The sequence below is a fragment of the Lynx rufus genome, unplaced genomic scaffold (genome assembly GCF_022079265.1).
Source record: "Lynx rufus isolate CCGP_SWC_20201006 ecotype Redwood Valley unplaced genomic scaffold, mLynRuf1.p SCAF_2, whole genome shotgun sequence".
NCBI classification, from domain to species: domain Eukaryota; kingdom Metazoa; phylum Chordata; class Mammalia; order Carnivora; family Felidae; genus Lynx; species Lynx rufus.
The window spans coordinates 95,554,652-95,581,009 of NW_025814834.1; the positions used below are offsets into that span (position 1 = coordinate 95,554,652).

At 41.5% G+C, this 26,358-nt stretch overlaps 1 protein-coding gene and 1 pseudogene across 2 annotated transcripts in view; one reads left to right on the plus strand and one right to left on the minus strand.

Annotated features, from left to right (window-relative positions):
- The window catches only part of ACMSD (aminocarboxymuconate semialdehyde decarboxylase), a 54,175-nt gene extending 34,270 nt beyond the window's left edge, over window positions 1–19,905 (minus strand). The window contains exons 1-3 of one of the 2 annotated variants that reach the window (XM_047083947.1): window positions 19,849–19,905; window positions 13,214–13,258; window positions 3,963–4,059 (exon numbers count right to left, since the gene is read on the minus strand). In XM_047083947.1, the coding sequence (XP_046939903.1) occupies window positions 3,963–4,059; window positions 13,214–13,258; window positions 19,849–19,905 (199 nt within the window). Of the gene's footprint in view, window positions 1–3,962; window positions 4,136–13,213; window positions 13,259–19,848 lie in introns of those variants that run through there. The other variant, XM_047083948.1, reaches the window with a different exon arrangement.
- A 5,199-nt stretch (window positions 19,906–25,104) lies between these two features.
- LOC124514221 (60S ribosomal protein L38-like) lies at window positions 25,105–25,356 on the plus strand (annotated as a pseudogene).
- Window positions 25,357–26,358: the final 1,002 nt, after the last annotated feature.

Genomic DNA, 26,358 nt, shown 5'->3' on the forward strand with positions numbered 1-26,358 from the left:
TGAGGACTAGAGATGACAGTGTTTGATTAGAGAGCACTGTCAAAACATTGTTACAAGATAATATTTACGTTAATTGATTAGTAGAAAACAGATAAGCTCCTTTCAATTGTAAAATCTTTACGTTTTACCTGAATATTTTTGCTTACGTTGCTCTATTTCATTTCTACAGTTTGTGGATTAGGTGTGAGGTCACATGGCTTAAAAGTGGTGGAATGAGGCTCCTGTCCAGCGTTGCTCTTTCCCTATACCCCAGTGGCCATTGCATGTCATAGATCTCATGTTAGCATGGTAAATTGCACAATTTGTGAGTTGGTTGGTTTGGATACATATTCTTTGGTCTCTGGGAGCTGAAAGGGAAAAAAACCAAATCTAATCCAGTTGGAGCTTATATGTTTTAAAACAGGGGTCTTGGACCCTATGACATAGCACGATATTCCCCAAATTTACCTGTTGATTAAAATGGTAAGGGATGTTGTTATAAAAAAAAAGTGCCTAGGCCCTCCTTTGGACATTCTGATTCAGTGGATGGGGCCCAAAAAAGAATTTTAGCAAGCACCACAGGTGATCCTTATCCTGAGAGAGGTTTGGGGAAAGCTTTTGTGGTGGAATGAGGGAAGCGGCCCTAGGTACAATCCTAGCTCTGCCATTTACTAGCTGTGTGATCCTGAGCAAATTACTTAACCTCCTTGCATTCCTTAGGTAATAATAGGTACTGTTGAGGGAGGATTAAATGTGAGCAGGTATGTGCTCACATCCCTCTGACTTCTCTGGGACTTTTAGCTTCCTTCATGTAGAGAGGACTGAGCTCCCACTCCATCCCTCACCAATTCTAACCTTCCTGGGTTGGTTCCAGAACCAGCTTCAAGAAGAATTCAACCTAGTTGAGGGCTTTGGAGACACAAAAATGTCATCTCATTGATATCTTATTTTGGTCTTTCTCAGCTCTGTGTTGGATCTTGTAGTGAAGAGACCCAGCGGCTGCCAGTTACATTTCCCTCCCGGTGAAGATGGCATGGATTTCTGGAATCTTCTATGCTGGGCCTTCATCATTTTATTTTCCTACCTCCATGGAGGTGGTAGGATATAGTTGTTAAGCCTTTGGGTCAGACTGCCTGGGTTCAAATCCTGTTTCTGCTCTCTACAAGCTGTGTGATATTGGACAAATTGCTTAACCTCCATCCCTCAGTTTCTTCATCTATAAAATTGGCATAATAATAGATACTATCTCCTAGTGTTGTTATAGTGAGTTAATTTATAGTGAGTTAATTGAGTTAATACATGGTAGGTGCTGAGAGCTGTGCCTAGCACAAAGTAAATGCTCAGCAAAGGTTAGTCACAATGGTTCTCTCAAGGATAGCCATGGAATTAAACACAAAACAAAAACTGAAGGAAGCACACTTCATCTAAACTGCAGTCATAGGCAGTGGTTCTGACACCAGTTATCTGAGTGTCATTTCCACTAAGTTTTCTTTGAAAGGGTGGGTCCTTGCTCAAGCTTCACATTTAAATTATTTTTTAACATTTTAAATTTATTTTTGGAGATAGAGCACAAGCCAGGAGGGGCAGAGAGAGAGAAGGAAGACACAGAATCTGAAGCAGGCTCCAGGTTCTGAGCTGTCAGCACAGAGCCCAATGCGGGGCTCGAACCCATGGACCGCGAGATCATGACCTGAGCCCAAGTCAGACACTTAACCAACCGATCCATGCAGAGGCCCCTCAAGCTTCACATTTAGAGCAAAACCTTGCTCTTTGCTCTAGGTCTGGGAAGCTTGTTCTGTCTTGCTCCCCTCCCACCCCATGTGGCATATACTCTTGTGTTCTGTGGAATAGTCTACAGAAATGCTTCAGACTTTCTGCAATGTTCAATTTGAATGCCAGTTATTTTTTTTATTTTTTAAACTTTATTTATTTATTTTGAGAGAGAGAGAGAGAGCATATGCGTGTGGGGTGGGGCAGAGAGAGAGAGAGAGAGAAGGAATTCTAAGCAGGCTCTGCACTGTCAGCTTGGAGCCCAGTGTGGGTCTCTAACTCACGAACCTGTGAGATCATGACCTGAGCCAAAACCAACAGTTGGATGCTTACCCAACTGAGTCACCCAAGTGCCCCTGAATGCCATTTAAATATACTTTTAATTGTTTCAAAAATATATGTAAAGCAGTACCTGACCAAAAGTATCCTAGACCAAATTCTTTAAAAAAAAATTTTTTTTAATGTTTATTCATTTTTTGATAGAGAGAGACAGAGCATGAGTGGGGGTGGGGCAGAGAGAGAGGGAGACACAGAATCCGAAGCAGGCTCCAGGCTCCAAATTGATAGCACAAAGCCTGACGTGGGGCTCGAACACACGTGAGATCATGACCTGAGCCGAAGTCAGATGCCCAACTGACTGAGCCACCCAGGTGCCCCTAGACCAAATTCTTAAAAAAAGAATTTTTTTTAAATGTTTATTCCTGAAAGAGAAAGAGAGAGAGAGTGCCTAAAAGCATGAGCAGGGGAGGGGCAGAATGAAAGAGGGACACAGAATTGGAGGCAGGCTCTAGGCTCTGAGCTCTGAGCTGTCAGCACAGAGCCCAGTGCGGGGCTCGAACTCACAAGCCATGAGATCATGACCTGAGCTGAAGTTGGATGCTTAACTTCCATCCAGGCACCCCATCCAGGCGCCCCAATCCTAGAACAAATTCTAACATGTTAGAGACTACCTCCTCATTTGGGGCTGGCAGGTTACTCATTTTGTGCAGACTTTGGAATAAAACATCTTCTGCTGTCTCTGTATATATTTGAAAATCTCATAAATTGGTCTTTGATAAAGAAGCTGCTAATTCTAAACTGCTCTTTCATTTATGTATATGCATTATTTGTTTTCCATTTTAAATCTAGACCACTAATGTCAAATTTTAGGCCTGATGGTGTTGCAGTGGTGAGTTCCCCGTCATAGCACATGGGCACAGCTCTTGCATGTCCAGAAGGCTCAGTGTAGCTTCTTGGAGCATATGTTCCTCAGGTGGCACAGTCAACCAGGTAGTAATAAGTGAAAGCACAACGTGGCCACCATACCTTATTTTAGATAGTCTTTGAAATTCTTTTTTCTTTAAAGTTTATTTATTTTGAGAGAGAGAGAGAGAGAGACTGAGAGAGAGTGGGGGAGGGGCAGAGACAGAGGGAGAGACAGAGAGTCCTAAGCAGGCTCCACGCTGTCAGCATAGAGCCTGACATGCAGCCTGATCTCACTAACTGTGAGACCATGAGCTGATCCAAAATCAAGAGTTGGACACTTAACTGACTGAGCCACCCAGGTGGTCCTGAAATTCTTTTAAATTCTAATTCTAATTTTAAATTATAAATCCTTTATATCTTAAATATAAGATAAGGAAAACCAAGCAGTTCTTAGAAATTGTTAGTGATTCAGCTTTGAAACAAGACGTTCCTAATTCTCCTCTTTCAGAGTTCTGGATTAGTTTCATTGTAGAGTATTCTGAGATTATATGATTAACTTTCTTTTTAACTATTACCCTTCCCACCCCTTATATGTCAATGGGGATGTTCTGTGTACTGTGCACTGAGACAAACCATAGAAAGAAAATGGATTCCCAAGCAATTGGCATCCTTAATCTGTGAATTCTAATTTTTACTGTTTTAGTTGACTTTATAGTAAGTAAAGACATTTGAAGTTAAAAAGTTTAAAGTAATAAAATACCACTTTTATCTTTTTTGATGACATAGCATTCTACTTTAAAATAGGGTATACCTAATAAAAAGAAATTTAAATCCACACTCTAAAAACATTGTAAGTGGAAGGTCCCATCCCTCCCCCAGCAAAGCTGTAATAGGCTGGCCTGTGGTAAAAAGGCAATCAGAAGCTATTTATCACACAAATCACATAAAGTGGTGGTCAACAGATTTTAGACACAGACATTCCTTTTACATTAGATGCAAACATTGGTAGCATTTCTTGTCGTAAGTACCTGTTTGGTCCATTTCTCTAATACGAACTTCTGGATCCCAGCAGTTCTCTTGGACCACTCTGAAGACCCTCCCATCTTTCAGCATCTTTGCTTCCCCCTAGGAGACAAAACTCACATCAGCAAAAGGTGGCCTAAGCTTACTTATTCTTCATTGTATGCTTTGGAACATGGTTCTCCCCTAATGTTTTTAGGGGTTTTTACTTAGTCGTCAAAGAAGTAGAAGTTTGTTCATTTAACAGGCCTCAGCTTTTTATCCTCATGCCTTAATGTTGACTTTGAATCAAAGGGGTGTGCTCTGTGAGTGCCTGTGGCTGGACATAGAGAGAATAAGTTCATGGCCATAGCCCTTTGGGGCTGCATACTGAGGATGGCTGGTCACCTTGCTGATCTGAACTGCTCGCTGCAAGACCTGAGAGGATGGCCCAGTGTCTGGAAAAATCCAGATCCATAACATTTTAGATTTGGAAAGGGCCTCTAAGATAGACATCTAGTCCAACCTTTTTGTTTTATAGAGGAGCAACAGATGGATAGTGACAGTAAATGATTTATCTAACAGAGCAAGTCTCACTGATGTCAACACCTGCAGTAGGAGGCAGGCAATGAAGTGAATCACTTTAGTAGCATGTATGAAATTTGGTGCTGAGCTGCTGGCTTCCACCAGACATCATGTCTGCCTGTATACACCATGTTTAATACTCAGTGCAGGGATCCTCTAAATTGGACTTCCATTTGGTGATCCTTAGAGAAAAGGGAAAGGTCTTATCCAGGTCTTTGATATCAGAGTGATCAGGTACAAATCGCCATTCTACCACTTACTGTGTAGCCTTGAGCAAGTTAAAAAAACACCTCTGAGACTCAGTTTTCTCATCTTTAAAATAGGAATAATAATGTTACTTACCTTGAAGGGATGTTGTAAGCATGGAATGGGTAATCCATATAAGGATTACCATATAAGGTAATCCATATAAGTGGAGTATCTGACACATGTTAAGTGTTGGTTATTGTAAGTATTTGCTATTCATGATGTATGGCTAATTAGGGACTAGACTATCCCCTGATATTCCCCTGCTTTGAGGGCACACTACCTCTGTGGTGCTTCAGGGGCTCAGACTTGCCTTTGGCCCTATACGATTTGGCCTAGTGGGTATGTGGTGATCAAAGGCCTTGTGCTCTGCTTGGTGGAGTCCTCTGCCCTTCTGCTCGTCCTCTTGGCTTGATCATGAGTTGCACACAGGCCTGCCACAGCTTCCTTCTCCATCCTTCTATTCCATGGATAAGACCTTCCCTGCCTCCTACATGGAGAAAGCCAGCTACTTTTTACCTTCACGTGTGGCAGACCGTTCATATTTGGCATGCATAAGTAAGACCTCAGATTCATGTTTCATTTCTTTGTAAAAAATTTTTTTAATGTATATTTATTTTTGAGACAGAGAGAGAGAGACAGAGAGTGAACAGGGGAGGGACCGAAAGAGAGAGGGAGACACAGAATCTGAAATAGGTTCCAGGCTCTGAGCTGTCAGCACAGAACCTGATGTAGGGCTTGAACTCATGAGCTGTGAGATCATGATCTGAGCCAAAGACAGACACTTATCCGACTGAGGCACCGAGGCGACCCTATGTTTTCATTTCTGATGGCTATGGAAAAGGTCAGCAAGCAAGTGACTTGTGTAACTGAGACAGATGTCTACAACTCAGCAGACTTGAGTCTCTGGACATCAGGATTGATTTCAGTTCCCATCCTTTTCTGACCTTGGCAGCATCTGAACAACCTTCCCAGATTGGGGAATCTCCTATGAGAGTCTTGGTGGAGGCAGGTCCCAGACTCCCTTTGATAAAGCCCCAAAGCTCCAATACTTGCTCTCCTTGCCCCAAGCTTGACCAGTCAATGCTTGGGTTTTAATCAAGATCAAGGGATGCAAAAAGACAGGATCAGTGAATTTATTCTCCCAGCGATGCCAGCAGTGGCTACATGCTGTGTCCATTGGCAGTGGTACCAGTGGCAGTGTCCAGTGTCCAGCTAGGAGGCAGCAGTGCCCTAGCCAGGCTAGTCCTGTGGTGTGGCATTGGCTGTGGCATTGGCATTGGCTGTGGCTTCAATCACCTGCACATCTTATGATTGTGGTTCCCTAGGCATGTGTAATTCTTGAGGGGCTTAAAATACTTGCAACTAATTCCTTTTCTGCTTAAACTAACCATTGTTGGTTTTTGTTATTTGCCACCAAGAATCTTGAATGATACTGATTGCACGAAGAGAATATAGGAACACATGTCTTTCCATTTGGTGAAGAAGGGAGGGAAGAGGAATGACAGTAAAAGAAAAAATCAAGAAATAAACTTTTATTTGCCAAATTAGAGGCTTTATGTTTCTTTTACTCCTAAGTAGGGAAGCTTAAACGCCATAAAATAATCAGAATAGCAGAGTGCTGAAGAGCATGTATTCTGACAAACCTGGGTTTAAATTTCATGAAAATACTTACTACAGTAGAATTGGCCAAGTTAGGGAATTTCTGGGCTGAAGCCTCACTTTTTCTATCTGCAAAATGTAGATGATTATATTTGTCATGCTTGTGGCCACCCAGCATCCTTGGAACACTTCTGTGTGTAAGGGAAGTTTATGAGGGAGATTCCCGACTTCACTTTCCCAGCCTCCCTTGTAGTGAGAGTACTAACATGCGTGTAAAAGCCACCTTCTGGTATGGGTGCTGTCTGAGGTATCAGACGTGTCTAGAGCAGAAATGGTAGCACTTTGGTCTCCAGTCTCAGCCTGAGTGTGAGGTTCCTGTCTCTGGCTAGAAGAGGCAGCACTTGCATCTTTGCTGATGCAGCCCCCCCCCGCCCAGGTATGATTGGACATTGTGCATGTTAGCACAGCCTCATGGATTGATCTTTTGTCCTCCCAGGAGGTCTGTGAGCTGCCTTTCCACTTAAGCAAGCTAGAGTGGGTTCTTTTGTTTGCATCTTAGAACACTGAGTGAAACAGGAGATTCAGTAATAGAATGTTTAAAAAAATTTTTTTAATGTTTATTTAGTTTTGAGAGAAAGAGAGAGAGTGTGTGTGCGGGTGAGGGGCAAAGACAGAGGAGACAGAGGATCTGAAGCAGTCTCTGTGCTGACAGCAGAGAACCCAATGCGGAGCTCAAACTCATGAACTGTGAGATCACAACCTGAGCCTTAATTGACTGAGCCACCCAGGTGTCCCAATAGTAGAATGTTTGTAAAGAATTTAGCACCAGGTCAGAGAATATGCTCAATCATTTTGGACCAAATTTTACCATATATTATCAATGGCAAGGGAGGAAGTTGGGTTTTTCTGGGAGATAGATGAGTAAGTTTTGGTTTCAGACAAAGAAGAGCACATTAAAGAAGAAATGAGTCATTTAGTTCAACTCTTGCATCTTATGGATGCAGTGACTTGTCCAAAGTCATACACTAAGTTGGTTTAGGGCGGGGATAAGACCCAAGTTTATGGAGCCATTTTCCACACCACCACACTGATATTGGTAATTGGGGGCTATCTAGTAGGCAAAGGTTAGTTACTATCATTTCCTAAACATTCTGATCTTTTGAGGGGATTGTACTCATTGCATGGCAGGAGAATCAGACTCACTAAACCTCTCTCTCCACATCCTTCCTGTTGGATCCATGGTAAGGCTAATGAATGACAGTAACTGTCAGTAGAACTCTTTCTGTCAAGTTACCACAGAGAAGCGGCTGTGTCCCATAATAGGCTCCCAATTCTCATTGTTTCTTCAGCCAGAATTTTGGGACCTGACAGCCATTGTTAAGAATCAATTCTTGATCCCTCTCACTTTACATTTGGGGACCCAGTGTCTTTTCAGGGCTGCAAATGTGCCTCAGAGGGCAGCACTTGGTGCTGGGGGTAGGACAGAGGAGTCTCTTGGGTTATGCTTTTAACGTTAACATCAGTGTCAACCAAGATCTTAAACTAAACTAATAACCAAATAATTGGAGTAAGCTGCTCTAATCAACCCACAAACAAATTTCATTTTTCTAAACTCTCTAAGGAAAACCAAGTTCTTTTTTTAAAAGCTTCCCAACCAACGATTGCCACCCAGAAAAACCATTTCAAATATACCTCTAATATTTTTAAAGCCAGAACACCATGACATAATAGAAATCATGGTATTGAAGAAGTCAGGAGACCAGGATCCTATGTGTAAACACTTAACCTCCCAGAACCTCAGATACTAACTATAAAATAAGAGTTTAGAGTAAGTGATGTGTAAGGTCTCTTCCCAGGATGGTGTAATATGCTGCTCCAATCCTCCTGCAGGAATAAAAGACCTTTTCTCCCAGCTTCTGGGAGTGTTGCCGACAGCTCTGGGCTATCAGCCCCTATGGGGAGATAGGAAGACTGCCTCAGTTGAGAAGAGTCACCTCCCTCCCTCCAGGTCCTGCTTCATTTCCAGGGCAGCCCACTTCCAATGACTGGTTGACACAGAGTTATAAAGGCCCCTCTCTTTGTCCTCCCGCACCCCCAACTTGGGACAGTTCTGAAGGTTAGCTTTAGAGCTCCAGGTAGGGTTGGCTGAGGCTCCATTGAAACATCACAGCTCAACATTGCCTTCTGTTCTATCCTGCTTCGTTCTCTTCACTTCCCACTGGTGTCCATTGTCCGACACTTCCTGATAAGCCTCCTGCATGCTAATTTCTGTCTCAGAGTCTGATTTCCAGGGACCCTAATCTGTGACACTTCTGGTTTTCACATTCTAATTCTTTTTTTTTAATTAAAAAAATGCTTATTTATTTTTGAAAGAGAGAGAGAGGGAGACACCAGGCTGTCAGCACAGAGCTCAACGTGGGGCTCGAACTCAAGAAACTTGTGACCTGAGCCAAAGTCAGGCGCTTGACTGCTTGAGTCACTCAGGCGCTCTTCACATTCTAATTCTAATACTATCCACAAATAAGTTTCAATATGTCTGGTATTCAAATGACCGTTACTGCATGTGTCATTAAAAGTGTGTGTGTGTGTGTGTGTGTGTGTGTGTGTGTGTGTGTGTGTTTAAGTTTATTTTTTTATTCTTGAGACAGAGAGAGAGAGAGAGAGAGCATGAGCTGGGGAGGGACAGAGACAGAGAGAGGGAGACAGAATCTGAAGCAGGGTGAGCTGTGTGTTCTTTATCCACTTGAGTGGCTTCCTGGCTCCCCAGTGACGGAATGAGAGATAATAGAAAAAATATTTATTGGTCTCTGCCCCTGGTTCCTGGCACAAAGCTCCCGAAACCCTTGTAATTTCTTAAGTAATAAGAACCCTAGGAGCATCTCTTACTTTAACATTTGGTCTTTGAACCCCTGACTTAGGGCTGCTAAAACCCTCATAAATTCCTAAGTGGTAGAGCACCAGGAGCATCTTTTGTTCTATTGATGTGACTCTGAGTAGACTCCTGGATGGCTCCTGGATGGCAGCTGGTCATCAGAAAGACCAAGCCATGATGAGAAGCTTAGAATTTCCAGTCCTCCACCACTTCTAGAAATGGAGTTAATAATTGAACATGTCTACATGAGAAAGCCTCCAAAGAATCCCAATAGCATGGGGTTCTGGGAGCTTCCAGAATGGAGAACACATCCACAGCAGGAGGATGAATGCATCTCAACTCTATAGGGATGGAAGGTCCTGAGCTTGGGACCCAGGTGAAAAACTGGGTAGGTCTTTCTTTCTTTCTTTCCTTCTTTCTTTCTTTCTTTCTTTCTTTCTTTCTTTCTTTCTTTCTTTCTTTTTAATGTTTATTTATTTTGAAATAGAGCATGGGCAGGGGAGGGGCAGAGAGACTGAGAGACAGGATCTGAAGTGGGCTCTGTACTGACAGCAGAGCCCAATGTGGGGCTCAAAATCAAGAACCACAAGATCACAACCTGAGCCAAAGTCACTCAACTGACTGAACCACACAGGTGCTCCAGGTTTTTCTTTATGGGGGAAATAATCTTGAGAGCAGGAACATAATGAGATCACGCAGAATAGTATGTGTGAAAATGCTAAACAGATAGAAATAATGTGTATGTGTGTATGTGCATGTGCATGCATGTCTGTATTGTATTCCCAAGGGCCTGAAAAGCACTCAGTGGATGTTCTTGATGCTTCTGACCCAAGGATTTGTAAAGGACCCCATGCCTACCCTCTGAAATGCCCCCAGGTGTTCTCCTCCCACCGGCTCTGAAAGGAGGTCATACAAACTGACTTGCTACCTATACTTTTATAAATACTCAGCCAAATGACAAATGGTGTGTTTCAGTTGTGAACAAAGCTCGATTCATTCCAAAAGCAATGAAAAACCAAAGGTTAAGAAGACAAACACATGGGGAAGATCAGAGAAATGTTTTGGAAAGATTTTTCAGAGGACAAGAGTCTCCGAGGTAAATCAGTCATGGGGGCTACAAAATATTTGTTCAAAAGAATGTGGGAGAACAGAAAGAAATTTCAACTACCAAATACTGGATTTTCTCATTGCTTAGCCTAATTTCCATATTTATTTACATTTGCAAGTTGTTTTTCCAGTGACTGTAATCCCTGACCACTATAATTATGAAAAATACAGATCCGGTTCTGTTGTGTTTTGATTTGTTTTTGAGAGGGAAGAAGAGTGTTACTGTTTGTTCTATTTAATTGTATCCAATTTTGCTGGAAATATGTAGGTGGTAGATATGAAATGTTTTCGTTCCTGTTTTCTTTAGGAGATTTACTGTTTATGAATCTCTCTTTTTTTTTTTAAAAAAAAATTTTTTTTTCAACGTTTATTTATTTTTGGGACAGAGAGAGACAGAGCATGAACGGGGGAGGGGCAGAGAGAGAGGGAGACACAGAATCGAAAGCAGGCTCCAGGCTCTGAGCCATCAGCCCAGAGCCCGACGCGGGGCTCGAACTCACGGACCGCGAGATCGTGACCTGGCTGAAGTCGGACGCTTAACCGACTGCGCCACCCAGGTGCCCCGTGAATCTCTCTTTTTTTAAAATTTTTTAATGTTTTATTTAGTTTTGACAGAGAGAGAGAGAGAGAGAGAGAGAGAGAGAGAGAGAGACAGAGCATGAGCGGGGGAGGGGCCGAGAAAGAGGGAGGCATAGAATCCGAAACAGGCTCCAGGCTCTGAGCTGTCAGCACAGAGCCTGATGCGGGGCTCGAACTCACAGGCCGCAAGATAATGACCTGAGCCGAAGTCAGACACTCAACCGACTGGGCCACCCAGGCGCCCCTGTTTATGAATCTCTTGACATAAAAACAAAATGAAATGAAAGTCATTCAAATGCAGTACCAAGGTTACAAACTGGACTTCAAAACCAATCACAGACTTCCCAGTCCTGCATTTGGGGCTTCTCAGTAGTCTCGTAATCAGCTCCACCCAGACTGTTCTCTTCCTTAGGCAGATTTGAGGCCAGCTGAGATCATCAGCTCCTGGGGTAGAACTAGCACTTTTAATGGAAGGAGTGTAGCACAGTGTCTAAACCAGCACTTAGTGGGCATTCTTTAATGAAGGTGAAAACGAGCCACCCCAGAGATTCTGATGTTCAAAACTCTTTATTCTCCACTGCCTTCAGGATCAAGTACAAAGGCCTACACCTGTTCTTCAAGACCCCGTCTGATGAGGCTTCTGCCCACCTTTCTGGCTTCTTCACACCCCTTGGCTCCCTAAACTCTGCCTGTCTCTGTTCATTTTCCACAGAGCCATCAAGGTGGTCTTTTTAAGCCATTAAGACCCTCCAGATGGGGCGCCTGGGTGGCGCAGTCGGTTGAGCGTCCGACTTCAGCCAGGTCACGATCTCGCGGTCCGTGAGTTCGAGCCCCGCGTCGGGCTCTGGGCTGATGGCTCAGAGCCTGGAGCCTGTTTCCGATTCTGTGTCTCCCTCTCTCTCTGCCCCTCCCCCGTTCATGCTCTGTCTCTCTCTGTCCCAAAAATAAATAAAAAGCGTTGAAAAAAAAAAATTAAAAAAAAAAAAAGACCCTCCAGAGCATCTGTGCATTGAGAATAAATCCAGACTCTGCAGCATGTCCCCAGCGTCCCTCCATGACCTGGCCCCTGCCTACCTCACCAATCTCATTTTCTATCGTCTCCCTCTTTCACTACATTTCAGCCATATTCCCTTCCTTTCTGTTCCTTGAACACAGCTCTTTCTCATTTGGTGGGCTTTGCAACTGCTATTCCTCATCCAGGGACACTTGCCCAGGCTTTTCCTTCCTGTCTTCTAAGTCTTAGCTGGCTCCCTGAGCAGCCAGCCCAGTGAATCTTCCCCAGTCACTCGCAACCACAGCACTGTTTTTCATTCCATTCTCTGTAGTGATCATATTTGTCATCCCCTAGAATTTGAGCACCATGAGGGCAGCAAGTGTCTCAGACTGGTTCACCAGCATATTCCTGGTGTCTAGACTGGTGGGCCTAACACAAAATAGGAGTCAATATAAATCAGTGAGTAAGTGAATGAATGTCTAAGCCAGTGGTTCTCAGAATCCCCAGAGGCTTGTCAAAACACGGATTGCCATCCTGACCCTCAGAGTCCCTGAGTTGGTAGATCTGGGGTGAGACCCCCAAATTTACATTCCTCCCAAGTTACCTCTGCACATGGTAACTGCGTCCTCCCAGACCACAATTCCTCCAGGGCCTGCTCCCAGGGCCTGTCTATGTCTAGCAGGAAGCTCAGGAATGTTCCCTCTGAGCTCCACCAGAGCAGAAGATGCCTCTGAAAGTGAAGTCAGTCCTGACCTGTGTGCAGGGCTAGACTTCAGCTCACTTTTAGGTGGGCCTCGTTATTTGCAGAATGCTTTGCCCCAGCCCTTCCTCCTCTTGCTTTTCCTCTTACCAAACTCAACCCTTAATAGTGATGGCTTTTTTTCTTCCTTGTCTCCGGTGTTTAATTTCTCCAGCTTGTGCTCAAACTTAAACTGTGCCATTTATTTGGTTGGCCTTAATATAATGTAATAACCTATGGAAGGAGCCCACCTCTCTTCCTTGAGGCAGAGCAATAAATGCTAAAATTGATTCTAGGGCGGAGGGAAAAAAAAAGAAAGAAAAAAAAAAAGATTTCTTAATGGCTTCTCAAATTGCAATTTTAGTTTCCTAAATCCTGCTCTTTGAATTCACCCTCATTTTTCCTAGTCATTTTGAGAAACTCAGTGCTGCTCCCTTGCCTACTACAAAGTCAGTAAGAGGACCTGAGTTGAGCTCCATGGAGGCCTGCCTGCAAGAACATCTCAGGCTCAGGATGTCCCTGGTCCAAGGTACATACACACTTTGGAGAAACTCACCTTGCTGTGATGTTGGAGCTGCACCCAGCCTCCATAGCCGAATCTCTGTGGAGGAGAAGCACAGTCAGGCTGGAGGAACAAAATAAGGATGACTGCAATAAAGGGGTATCCCTGTGGCAGAGGGTCCTGAGCTCCAATCTTTCAGGTTATGACCTTCCCATTTTCTGCCCTGACACCCCATGTATCACTTTTTCGATATTGATATTTAAGTCAATTTACTTTTTTCCCTCAAATATATTTATTCAGGAAGAAAATTGTGTATCATAGAAATGCTAGTTTTATCTAGGTTGCAGTTTTTATTTTTTTTTTATTTTTTATTAAAAAAAATTTTTTTTTAATGTTTATTTATTTTTGAGACAGAGAGAGACAGAGCATGAACAGGGGAGGGTCAGAGAGAGAGGGAGACACAGAATCTAAAACAGGCTCCAGTCTCTGAGCCATCAGCACAGAGCCTGAGGAGAGGCTGAAACTCATGGACTGTGAAATCATGACCTGAGCCGAAGTCGGAGGCTCAACCGACTGAGCCACCCAGGTGCCCCTAGGTTGCAGTTTTTATTTATTTATTTATTTATTTTAACGTTTTATTTATCTTTGAGACAGAGAGAGACAGAGCATGAATGGGGGAGGGGCAGAGAGAGAGGGAGACACAGAATCGGAAGCAGGCTCCAGGCTCTGAGCCATCAGCCCAGAGCCCGATGCGGGGCTCAAACTCACGGACCGCGAGATCGTGACCTGAGCTGAAGTCGGACGCTTAACCGACTGAGCCACCCAGGCGCCCCTAGGTTGCAGTTTTTAAATGAGGATTAACATCAGGGCACCTGGGTGCTTCAGTCAGTTGAGTGTCCAACTTAGGCTCCAGTCATGATCTCGAGGTTCCTGGGTTTGAGCCCTGCGTCAGGCTCTGTGCTGACATCTCAGAGCCTGGAGCCTGCTTCAGGCTCCTTCTCTCTCTGCCCCTCCCCTGCTTGCACACTCTCTCTCTCTCTCTCTCTCTCTCTCTGTCTCTCAAATATAAACATTTTTAAAAAATTAAAAAATAAATACATGAGGATTAACCTTAAAAGATACTTGTTCATGGAATGCCTGGGTGGCTCAGTTGGTTGAACTCTTGATTTCAGCTCAGGTCATGATCTCGGCAGTTGATGGGTTTGAACCCCGCATCGGGCTCTGTGCTGATAGTGTGGAGTCTGCTTGGGATTCTCTCTCTCCCTTTCTCTCTGCCCCCTCCCACTTGTGCTCTCTCTCTTTCTCTCTCTCAAAATAAATGAATAAACTTTTAAAAATCCCCTATTCTAAAACAAACAAATAAATAAAATCTCATTTTGTTCATTCATTCTTCAAACCCTCAAGGAACCCCCACACTTAACCAGCCTTACTAAGGCAGAGAAAATAAAAGGACACTTCCAGCCTGTGTGGAACACAGGCTTGAACATGTGGGGCTGGGCTGGCAAGTATTAAAGGGTAATGGTGTGTGAGACCTGCTGTGGTTGAGTAACACACAAGGTCTTTGGGAGTTGGGAAAAGCACAACTTGGGTTAGGTGGTGTCTAAGGAGGGAGGTTGAAAAGATAGTCTGGGATCATATTGGAGAGTAACTTCCAATGTTCTGTATTTCCATGCTTCAGATGAGTGCCTCTTGATGGAGGAAGAGAAGGTATTGGGCCAGAAACAATGGCGTGAGAAGCTCATCAACACTCTGGTCAGTAGTTATGGGTAGGGAACTTGAACATTAGCTCAACTTCTTGCTTGTTGTAGTTGGATGAGACCAGATAACAGTGGTTGGTTCTTATGCTATGCTACAGGGAAGTTGTCTTCAGGAAGTCAGGTCTTGGCAGGTCCTCTTCCTAGCAGCCCTCTCACCTCCAGACTGAGAGGGGAGGTCTGCCCCTACAGCACAAGGGTGTTTGTATGTCTCTGTGTCTGTGACCAGGGACTGCCAGTCAGATTTAAGATTTGGTCAATTCTGTACCAGCTTTATTCTACCTTGGCATAAGGTCTGTTCTTGAGTTCTAACTCCAAATAATCATATTAGCTCTGAAAGTCTACCTGCCTCCTTCCTAAGTGACAATAGGGGACCTGGAGTAGTAGGGTGGGCATGCAGAAGAAACTATTCACCAGGGGCCTTAGCTTCTCCTCCATACCCAGTTTCTCCTTTGCCTGCACCCCTCCACCCCACTCTCCTCCTTTCATGCATTTGATACCATAGTGCTTCCCCCATTGTCTTCTCCTGGCTAAAGCTGCTGAGAGATGTATATTGGAGGAGGGGGTGGAATAAAGCCTCAACCAGTTACATTTTAGAGTAAACAAACTTTCTCTCAAATTAAAATTTGCCATTGAAATTTTACTTTACTGTAGAAGAAAAGTTTTGTTTTCTTATTTCCTTCTTTCCTTTTCTTCTTTCCTTCTCTGTTCCCTCTTTCCTCAGTCTTTTTCTTACATTTTGTTAATTTGCTAAGGAACTTTAACCCGTAAGCTAGCAGGCTAAAGTATTCGATTGGAGGAAGAACAGAAAGGCAGAGGGAGGCAGAACAAAGGGATCTTGTCACACGTGACAAACCACTTCTATTATCATTGGCTTTGTTGGGGTAACTTAGCATCTCAAAGTCACTGTTTCCTTATGTGTAAAATGAGGCTGATAGCTGTAGCTGTGACATAGGGTTTTATGGGAATTCATTAAGATAAAATTCATAGAAAGCTATTGACTCCAGACCCTGCTTATAGAAAGGGCCTCATCAATGCAAACAGTGATCATGATGGTGGTGACAGTGGCATTGGTGGTGCTGGAGGTGGAAGAGGTGGTGACAAAGGTGGTGATGGCGATGGTTGTGGCGTTTGTAGGGATGGCAGTGGCGGTATTGGCAATGGGAGAGGTTGTGAGGTGGTAGTGGTGATGGTTGTGCTGGTGAGCTTGGCGGTGGTGGGGGTGGCAGATGGACAGCACTGGGGGTAGCATAGTGGTGACAGTCTATTTTATCCTTAGGTGTGTCACCCTGTGTTCCTCCTTCCCCTTTCTTGGGAAGCACAAAATTTGAATACTCTGTGCTTCTCCTAAGCCCCCTGCAAAGGCCTAACCTATTTAGGGCAGCTGCTCCAAGTCCAGGCTCTACATAGTTCCACAGCTGTCATCCTAGGTTGAACCAAGCTTGGGGTCTGAAATTTATGACCTTGAGAGTTGTGATGAGAGCATATGCCTAGAAGCATTTACTGTCTGAAAATGTTTGACTGACAATGACCAGTATCCCATAGGCATTTAAGGGCATGACAATAAAAGACCAAACTAAAAAATTCAAGGGAATTCAGTTCTGTATACAAAAGATGTGTTTCTGAAATTGGTTTGTATGAATCAGAGGTGGATGAACTGAATGGAATTTTTACTGTCTTGGGGACCTCATACTTCCATGAGGTGAATAAGGAACCTCCTGTGTGATAAAAACAGGTATCTATTTCCTCAGAGGGGTTGTTTGAAAGTCAGGCTATGTCTGGGATTTTGACTCCTATAACCTTACAATGATCAAGTGTAATTAAATCATTGCTAATGAAAAAAAAGATGTAAGTATATAATTTTTTTAAAGTAAAGGCCAGAACTTTTGACCCCATTTAAAACTAGGAGAATCTTGGGGCGCCTGGGTGGCGCAGTCGGTTAAGCGTCCGACTTCAGCCAGGTCACGATCTCGCGGTCTGTGAGTTCGAGCCCCGCGTCAGGCTCTGGGCTGATGGCTCAGAGCCTGGAGCCTGCTTTCGATTCTGTGTCTCCCTCTCTCTCTGCCCCTCCCCCGTTCATGCTCTGTCTCTCTGTCCCAAAAATAAATAAACGTTGAAAAAAAAAATTAAAAAAAATAAAAACAACTAGGAGAATCTTTGCAAATCCTACTATTGGGCACATAGTAGGTGGTCCATAAAGTCTTGCTGAAGGAGAAAGCCATGACCTTATCATCATCGTTGTTGCTGTGAATAATCTCATTGTGGATCAACCTGAAACAACATTCACCATGGTTCCTTGGTCCACCATCCTCCTGTTTATGACAGCAGAGAGTGGGTCTCTTGATTCATCAGAAACAATTTAATCAAGAACCTCCTGAATATGCTCTTTCCACCTCAGATAGATTTTGCCCCCTAAGGATCTTAACTGTAAGTCTGAGTAAAGTCATCATTAGCAAGTGAAAATGGAAACATTTCTCAAATCCTAATCCTTTGTAATCATTAGTTAATTATCAATCCAGGAATGTTGATTCTGCTTTTCTGTTTCTTCACTGGAGTAAGAGGCCAAGGTTATTGAGGTGTGTCCATTAATGTTTAATGAGGAAAGGCAAGTTGGAAAACAGATACTAGTTCTTCCAAAGAGGCTTCATCTTCTAAAATAAAACTAGTACTGGCTTCTTTTCATTCTTTTATTGGGAAGTTTGAAAACGTGATGAGAAAAGATCAGAGACTGATGTATTGAAATAATATTTTACCCATTAAGAAACAATTTGAAGACAAAGGAAAATCTACTGTAATTATTGAACTGCCTGAATACCAAGGAAATTGTGCTCTTGCCTAACATCACTTTAATACTCACTTTACTGTGACAATATAGACTGGGAGAGAGGGAGAAGGATACTAGCACTATTTATATGTCTATTTATTTATCTCACTCCTCCCAGTTTGAAAGCATAGAACTGTTTTCTGCTGGTTATTTCATCACTGGCCTACCTGCAATCAAATGAAAACTTCTATCACATGTCAGATCCACTTGCTTGACCTGTGGGTTGAAGTCAGGTTCCAATGACCCTTTGACAAGGCCCTCCATGGGTTTATTGAGTGTGGGGAATTGGGGAACAGTCTGGTGTCGAGAAAGGCACTGGGGGAAAGAGGGACCACCATGGTTCCATATAGCTCTGGGATTCTAGGCTCATTTCTGAGTCTCAGTTACCTGATTGGTCCAGTGAGGTTAATAATATAAATTTTATCTGCAATTCACATGATTTTATTTGAATCAAATATATATATTGCTCCCTGGAAGTATAAGAGTATAATGGTTATTATTACTATCATTATGTCATCAATGTTATTAAGTGTATCAGTTATCTGCTTACAGCATGTGAGACTACTAGCCTGGTTTATTGGGACAAATGCCCCTCCCCTCTTTTGAGGGGACAGGTAGACGTTAAGAAGGGGAAGGGGGAAAAAGAGCCAGCAGCAAGTGTGCTTGGGAAGTCTCCAGGGCACATATTTATGGTTATAGCCTCCCTGAGCTCTGTATCTTTCAGCTTCCTAAGCAGATTTAACATTGCCTTTAGGGCCCTGCATTAGGTGAGGGCACCTAGAAATTATCAGCTTTTGGTGAGAACTTCTTTGCTCAAACTGGAGGCAGGCTTCCAGGTGGGAGGCAGATAACAGGAGGTGGAATTGTGGCACAGGATACTCGGTAGGAAGTTTTCCCCCTTCAGCAAAGAAGTACCTTTTAAGGCTGCTATGGGTCTTCATCACTAATCTTGATGAAGTGGTGTTTACACTTTAATAAAACATGATGAGGACAGTAGCATTCAGAGTAGCAAGTTCCCAAGTAGGCACTTAGACCCCTTCTGGAGGGTCAGTTGGTGCAGTTAGTTTTCACTACCTGCTATAGCAGAAAACCCTTTCAAAGATGGTTCAGCATCATTTGTATTTTTCAGTCTAAAATGTCTACCATCTATCTTACTTAAAATGCCAAAGGACAAAGATATAAGATTAACATTCTCCCAGGAGACAACTAGGAGAAAAAAATAGTTTCACTCGCTTGCACAATAAACCATATTTTAATTAGAGTTTGGGTTAATTCATTTTCCTCCACTTGGGACAAAAAAGATGAAACATTATCAGTGGCATGAAAATACTAGAGAAGGCTGAAGATTGAATAAAACCTGATACTTAGCCTGAATAAAACTCAAGCCAATTGTAAATTTCTTTCATGTTTCCACCTCCTTCTTTTAGTATTCATTCAAAAGTTCTTAATGACAAAAGGAAATTTCCCTCTTTTGAGAAATACAGAGAAAGAGACACTCATTGTACAAAGGCTTCATGTCATTTTCTCTAGGGTTTTTTTGATGTTCCTACTCTCTAGTTCATAACAAGGATTTACAGCTTAAAGAACATCAAAAGGAAAGGTTTCAGACAGTGTCCTAAAATAGACTTTAAAAAAAAATTCCACAAAGCTATGTCTTGGTGCTTCTAAAACTTATTTTAAACATTTTGGAAAGGAGATGTGTTTTAGAAGTCCTGGAAGCCTATCACATTCCATTTTTTAATAGTCTTTTACTTGAAACTGTAACTTTAAATTCTGTAGTTGGCACGTATCTTCCAAGCAGCTGAATATGTGATTTAAATGGAAGTAAAACTGCCTGACTTAAATTGGCCAGAAATTTTAAAGAATGCTTCATTTGAGGGGAAAAGGGGATTTTGAGAAGGCACTTATTTCTTTGATCAGTGTTCTTTCAAAACAAATGTAAAAGTCATTTTTAAAAACTAAGAAATCAGAGATAGCAAATAAGTTTACATCACTCCTAGAGCAGAGAAACTTAACATCTAATTCCCCAAAGAAGAGATAGATCTGTAGTAGAAGCAGTAAGAAACCCTGGAAAAGTTCCAGAAATAATTCAGTAAATTAACCACCATTACCTTTTTTAGATCTGGCCATTCTTTTGGTAGAATATGACTATGGATGTCAATTTTCATCTCCACAGGATCAGAGGAGAAGCACGTAAAGAAGAAAGAAGTTTCGGTATCAAGAGATCTCCATAAAAACCATGGAGTTAATTGATTTACGTTGCCCCTTCTGGCACCAGTCAGTAGGCCTACTTGGCTCTGTCTAGGTCCACTGGAGCTGCCCTATTAAAGTTCAGAATTCTGTTTATTTGTCAACTTGTCTTTGAGTCATCAACTCTTTGGTAATCGGGACTCTGGGTACTAAATTTAAAAATAAAATAAAGGACTGTACTAAACCTCATAAGGTCAAATGTACTGCTGGATGCTTTTTTTTCCAACAGGTCCAAAATTGGCTAATACTTGTTTTTAAATATTTCAATTATTTTCAAGATATACATAGTAAAAAATAAAGTAGGGCATGGTTAAAAATCAAATAGTACAGAGGGTTTTTAAAAAACAATAGATCACTGACTCACTTTTCATTGGTTTCATTTCTCAGAAGCAACCAATTTTAATGCTTTTGCTTTTTGTTCAGCTATTTACCTTTATGTCTTTAAACAATATTGATCAATTGGCTTGTTCATGAAGATTTAGCATGTTGAAAAGTTGTGGGTGAAGTTTCACCTTTACTTTTACCTTTTTATTATTATTTTTAAAAGTTTTATTTGTTTAAGTAATCTCTACACCTAATGTGGGGCTTGAACTCAAGATTGCAAGAGTCGCATGCTGTTCTGACTGAGCCAGCCAGATGTCTCTACCTTTACTGTTAAATCAGAGAAAGAGCCCATCCTTCATACATGTTATTTCTTCCATTGTCTTTTTCTTTCATATGTTCACGCATGCATTTAACATTTATTGAGAACTGCTATGTGCTAAGGATATAAGGTTGAATGAGGTAAAATAATGCACATGTTGTAATAGATGATTGTATGCTGCCTAAGTACAGGGGAAAGAACGAAGTAGCCATTCCCCTGGGAGTTGTCAAAGCAGTTGGGAGAGGGTTTCCACTGGAACAGAAAGTGGGGCTCATGGTCATGCCTCTAAAGAGAACCTAGAACAAAGCAGCCCTTTGTTATTCTATGTTAACCTTTCCTATTCCTGGAAAGCTCGAAATATTCAGGGACCTGGGGTCCCTGGCACAGCCTTGAAACTCCTTTGGGATGCTCCCTTCATTTCAGTCTCCACAGCACAGGGACTAAGTCATGGCCTTCCTACTAGGCTATTCAACTAGATTCCAGATAAACTGTAACAAATACTCTTTTCAACTAGAATCTGGGTAAATTATAACAAGTTAAACTAGATTCTGGATAAATTATAACAAACATTCTTTTCAGTGCTGCTCAGTTTGAAAAAAAAATACAGGAATCCTCAAGATCATTTTTAAAAAGTTCAATGAGCTAAAACTGAGTAAGTGAACCTTAAATCAACCTGGAGGCACATGCTAATACCCAAAGGAAGCACTTTTTGAGCACTATGGCTCAGGCACTGTTCCAAGCATTTTACTCATATCAGTTCATTTATTCCTTGTAACAGTCCTATGAAAGAGGAACTATTATCAATATCCATTTTATAGAAGAGGAAACTGAAGCACAGAGAAGTTAGGTAACTTGTCCATGGTCACACCATAAGTGATAGAGACAGAACTTGAACCCTGGAAGTGTAGAGTCAGAGTTCTAGAACTTTGAGGATAAATATACCACAGATTAATAGGATATTATACCATGAGTTGTACAAAACTGAGACCCTTTGATTAAACTAGAATTCTTGAAGGGGCTAGACCCCTAGCAAATAAATATACTAGAAGTAAAAAATCCACTGGTCAACAAAGGGAGTCTGTAAGGACATCTATTTCCATGATGAGAAAAAAAGGAAGAAAAAGAAGAGAATAACAGTTTTCTTTGAGAATTTCTTTGAGAAGTATTATCCAAACACAGGTACTGAAGGTTTATTTTTATTTTTATTTTTTATGTTTATTCATCTTGAGAGAGAGTGAGAGAGCAAAAGCATAAACCAGGGAGAGGCAGAGGGAGAGGGAGAGGGAGAATCCTGAGCAGGCTCTGGGCTGTCAGTGCAGAGCCTGATGCAGGGCTTAAGCTCACAAACTATGAGATCATGACCTGAGCCAAAATCAAGAGTTGGGTGCTCAACCAAGGCACCCCTGAAGGTTTTAATTAAAGTGGTACCAGGTTGGTAATCCTTGACTACTCTATTTCTACTCATGCCCAGAAAGAGAAAATGAAGATCTTTCCTGAAGGAGAGCATATCAACTTAGTCCCTTCAGTATTGCCACAGAATAAGGCCAAGAATATACTGGCTCATAGTATAAAATTCTATACATGTGAGGAAAAAAGCCACCGTAAGGGAATGTCCACAGAAATAATAAATAATAGATTTAAGCCTCCAAGGACATATATATTGGAATTGTTAAGCATAGGATATGTTTATTATATATGAAATGTTTTTAAAAAAATGAGAGACTATCAAATGATTGACCAAATTTGAAAACGGACAAAATAGGGACACCTTGTGGTTCAGTCAGTTACTCTGACTCTTGATTTCGGCTCAGGTCATGATCTCATGGTTTGTGGGTTCAAGCCCCACATCAGGCTCTGTGCTGCCAGTGCAGAGCCTGCTTGGGATTCTCTCTCTCCCTCTCTCCCTCTCTCTGCCCCTCCCCTGCTCCTGCTCTCTCTCTCTCTCTCTCAAAATAAATACATAAATAAACATTAAAAAAGGGACAAAATAAAACTTCTGTAAATTAAAACATAATAATTTCAGTAAAAAACTCAATGGGTGGATTAAACAGCAAAATAGACATAATTGAATGGAGAATTAATGAACGGGAAAAGAGACTTGTGCAGAGACATGAGGGGACTGAGCATATTTAAGAATATCACAGAGTACAAAGGATAGAGTAAGAAAGTCTAAAAGGAGTCTGACAAAAGTGCTAAAAGAGAGGAGAGAGACGTTGGAGGATGTGGGTTTGGCTTTTGGCTTTGTCCAGCAAGGCTGAGAATGGCAGAAAGGACTCCATGCAAATCAAGAGAGGTGAAAGAGGGGCTAAGGGAAGTCTTCCCAAGCTAGTCACAAGCTCCCGTATTTATTGAGCATACCTTTAGGGAAACAATGAGCAATACAATGGTGGGCTACGTGCCAGTAAGAACGTATAGAAAATGTGCAGAAAAACAAGTTAAGACAGGATAAAATATTCCATGTGATAACATGGCCTAAGGAATTTATGAGTATAGGCAGGACCTAACACGTAGATATATATTACTAGTTAAGCGAAGTGAGTGCCACCTGGAAATACATTAACTAGATAAGCAAAGCATGGCCTCTGTTTTCAGCAAGACCAGAGGCTGTTTTCTGCTGTTTTTGCAATGCATTCCCTATAATCTCCTAACCCAGGACATGTCTACTTGATTTCCCACAGGAGGAGAGATAACACAAGAGATAATAGCTGAGAATTTTCCAGAACTGATGAGCCAACAGATCCAAGAACCAAAAATTATCAAAAACTAATCAAGAAAGATAGAAAGAATTTCATTTCTAGAAACCTTGTAGTGAAACTACAAAACAATAATAATAAAGGTTAGATCCTATGAACTGCTATAGAGAGAATTAACGCCTTAAAAACTCAGCAATTAGACTGACAACCAACTGACAGCCAACTTCTTGCAATGATGGGAACCATAAGACAATAGAAAATATAGTCAAAAGGCTGATATACATGAACTGTCAACCTGGAATCATCTACTTTGTAAAATTTAATTTTAGCGGTGAGGGAGAAATAAAGATATCTTCAGGTTAAAACTGAGTTTGCTATCAACAGACCTTCTCTTAAGGAATTCTGAATGATGTACTTTGGAAGGAGGGAAAAAGACTCTGGCAATATAAGAATAAGTGGGAAGGTGAGAAACTTGTAATCATATAAGTAAATCTAAATAATATTAAATATTTAAAATAATGCCAGTAATAACAATGATAATGTCTTCATTTCAGAGTTCTATTACTTGCAAAAGGTTGTCCAATCATACTTTTGGCTTTCTCTCCAAGGTATGCTTTCCTGCCAGCAAATCTCCTAATTTTAACATCTTTTGCAATATGGATAGGCTGAAAATTTCCTAAATCACCCAGTCCTGATTCCTTTTTTCTTACTAGTTTGTTTTTTGGTTTTTTTGTTTTTGTTTTTGCTTTTTTTTTTTAGAGAAAGAGAGAACGTGAGTGGCAGAGCATGAGAAAATCTTAAGCAGCCTCCATGCTCAGCATGGAACCCAACATAGGGTTTGATCCCACAACCCTGGATCCCACAACCCTGGAATCATGATCTGAGCCAAAGTCAAGAGTCAGATGCTCAACTGAAAGCCATCCAGGTGCCCCTCTTACTAGTTTTTCAATCTGTCTTTTTCTTCTTGCATTTTACCATAAGTACCAAGAAGGAACCAGGTAGAACCTTTAACATGCTTGGAAATTTCCTCAGCCGAATATCTCCTTTATAAATCATAACTTATGAATTCTTATTTCTACACAACTGTAGAACACACAATTGACTTACGTTTTCTGCCACTGTATAACAAGGATCACCTTTTCTTCACTTTCTACGATGCTCCTCATTTCCCTCTGAGCCCTCACCATATTTCTATCAATGATCTATTTATGATGGTTTACATATTATCTTACATAATATAGGCTTTCTCTACCATAGTCCTCATTTCTTTCTGGGATTCACTGGCAGAATCATTTACATTCACATTTCTATTAACAGTCCATTCAAGACAATTTAGGATTTTTTTCTATTGCATACCTCAAATCTCTTCCAGTGTCTACCCCTTACTCAGTTCCAAAGCCACTTTCACATTTTGTTGTATTTGTTACCCTCTTTTTGAAAACTATATCAGTTTTCAGTTGCTGCTGTAACAAAGATTACATCCTTTGTGGTTTAAACCAACACAAATTTATTCTCTTATAGTTTTGGAAGTCAGATGTCTAAAAGGGCTGTGTTCCTGCTGAGGGTTCTAGAAAAGAATCTGTTTCCTTGCTTTATCTGCCTTCTAGACATTGTCTGTATCCTTGGTTCAGATCCCCTCCTCCATCTTCAAAGCCAGCCAGGTAGCATCTTGCAGTCCTTTTCTCAGTTTCTGTCATCACAGTTTTTGACTCTAACCCTTTTATCTCCCTCGTATAAAGATTCATGTGGGCTCTGATGGGTAATCCGGGGTAATCCACTACGGGCTGCCTGCTGTGCGCTCACCTGCATCCCTTGTGACCACGCCTCGCAAAATTGAAGAAATCAAGGAGTTTCTTCTCACAGCCAGGCAAAAGGATGCCAAGTCCGTCAAGATCAAGAGAAATAAGGATAATGTGAAGTTTAAAGTCCGATGCAGAGGACACCTTTACGCTTTGGTCATCACAGACAAAGAGTAGGCAGAGAAACTGAAACAGTCCCTGCCCCCAGGTTTGGCAGTAAAGAAGCTGAAATGAACCCTGCATACTGATTTGAACTGTATTAAAATTTTAAAAATTCTTAAAAAAAAATCACATAATTACATTGGACTCACCCAAATAACCTAGGATGATTTCCCCATCTTAAAATCCTTAACACCATCACATTTTCAAAGTCCTTTTAGCCATATAAAGTAGCATTTTCACAGGTTCTGGGAATAGGACATGGAAACCTTTGAGTGGGGAGCATTATTCAGCCTACCACAATCAGGCATGCTAAAATTTCAAAAGTAACTGCTAAAAGAATATACACAGAGTATACAACTTTCAACCCCATTAAGTGGAAACCGGAATAAGAAAAAAAATCAATTTAAAGACACTTTATTTCTTTAAACATTTTTTTTAATGTTTATTTTTGAGAGAGAGGGAGACAGAGCACAAGTAGGGGAGGGGCAGAGAAAGAGGGAGATACAGAATCTGAAGTAGGCTCCAGGCTCTGAGCTGTCAGCACAGAGCCTGATGTCTGGCTCAAACCCATGAACCGCAAGATCATGACCTGAGCTAAAGTCAGGCGCTTAACTGACTGAGCCATCCAGGTACCTCCCCACAACCCCAAATCAATTTAAAAGAAGGCAATAGAGAGGAAAAAAGAAACAAAGGAAAAGTAGGAAAATAGAAAGCACAAAATAAATTTCAGAAATAACCAAATCCAGCTAAGTGTTGTTTATTAGAAACATATTTAAATTACAAGGATAGAGACAGTTTGAAAGTAAAAAGGAAAGAGAAAATAAGCAAATTCTAACCAAAAGAAAATCATGATAGCCATGTCTGTTATAAATACTTCGCGTTAGTCTAAATCAAAGAGACTACAATACAATACAAAAAGCATTGTTAAGGCAAAGGAGGATCACTATAATAAAAGGCTCAGCTAATACAAAGCCATAATAATTCTAAATTTGGCATACCAGATTGCCTCAAAATATGCAATGCCTACAACATGTATTGCAAATGTATATTTATTTGAAAAATCTTCCAACACAT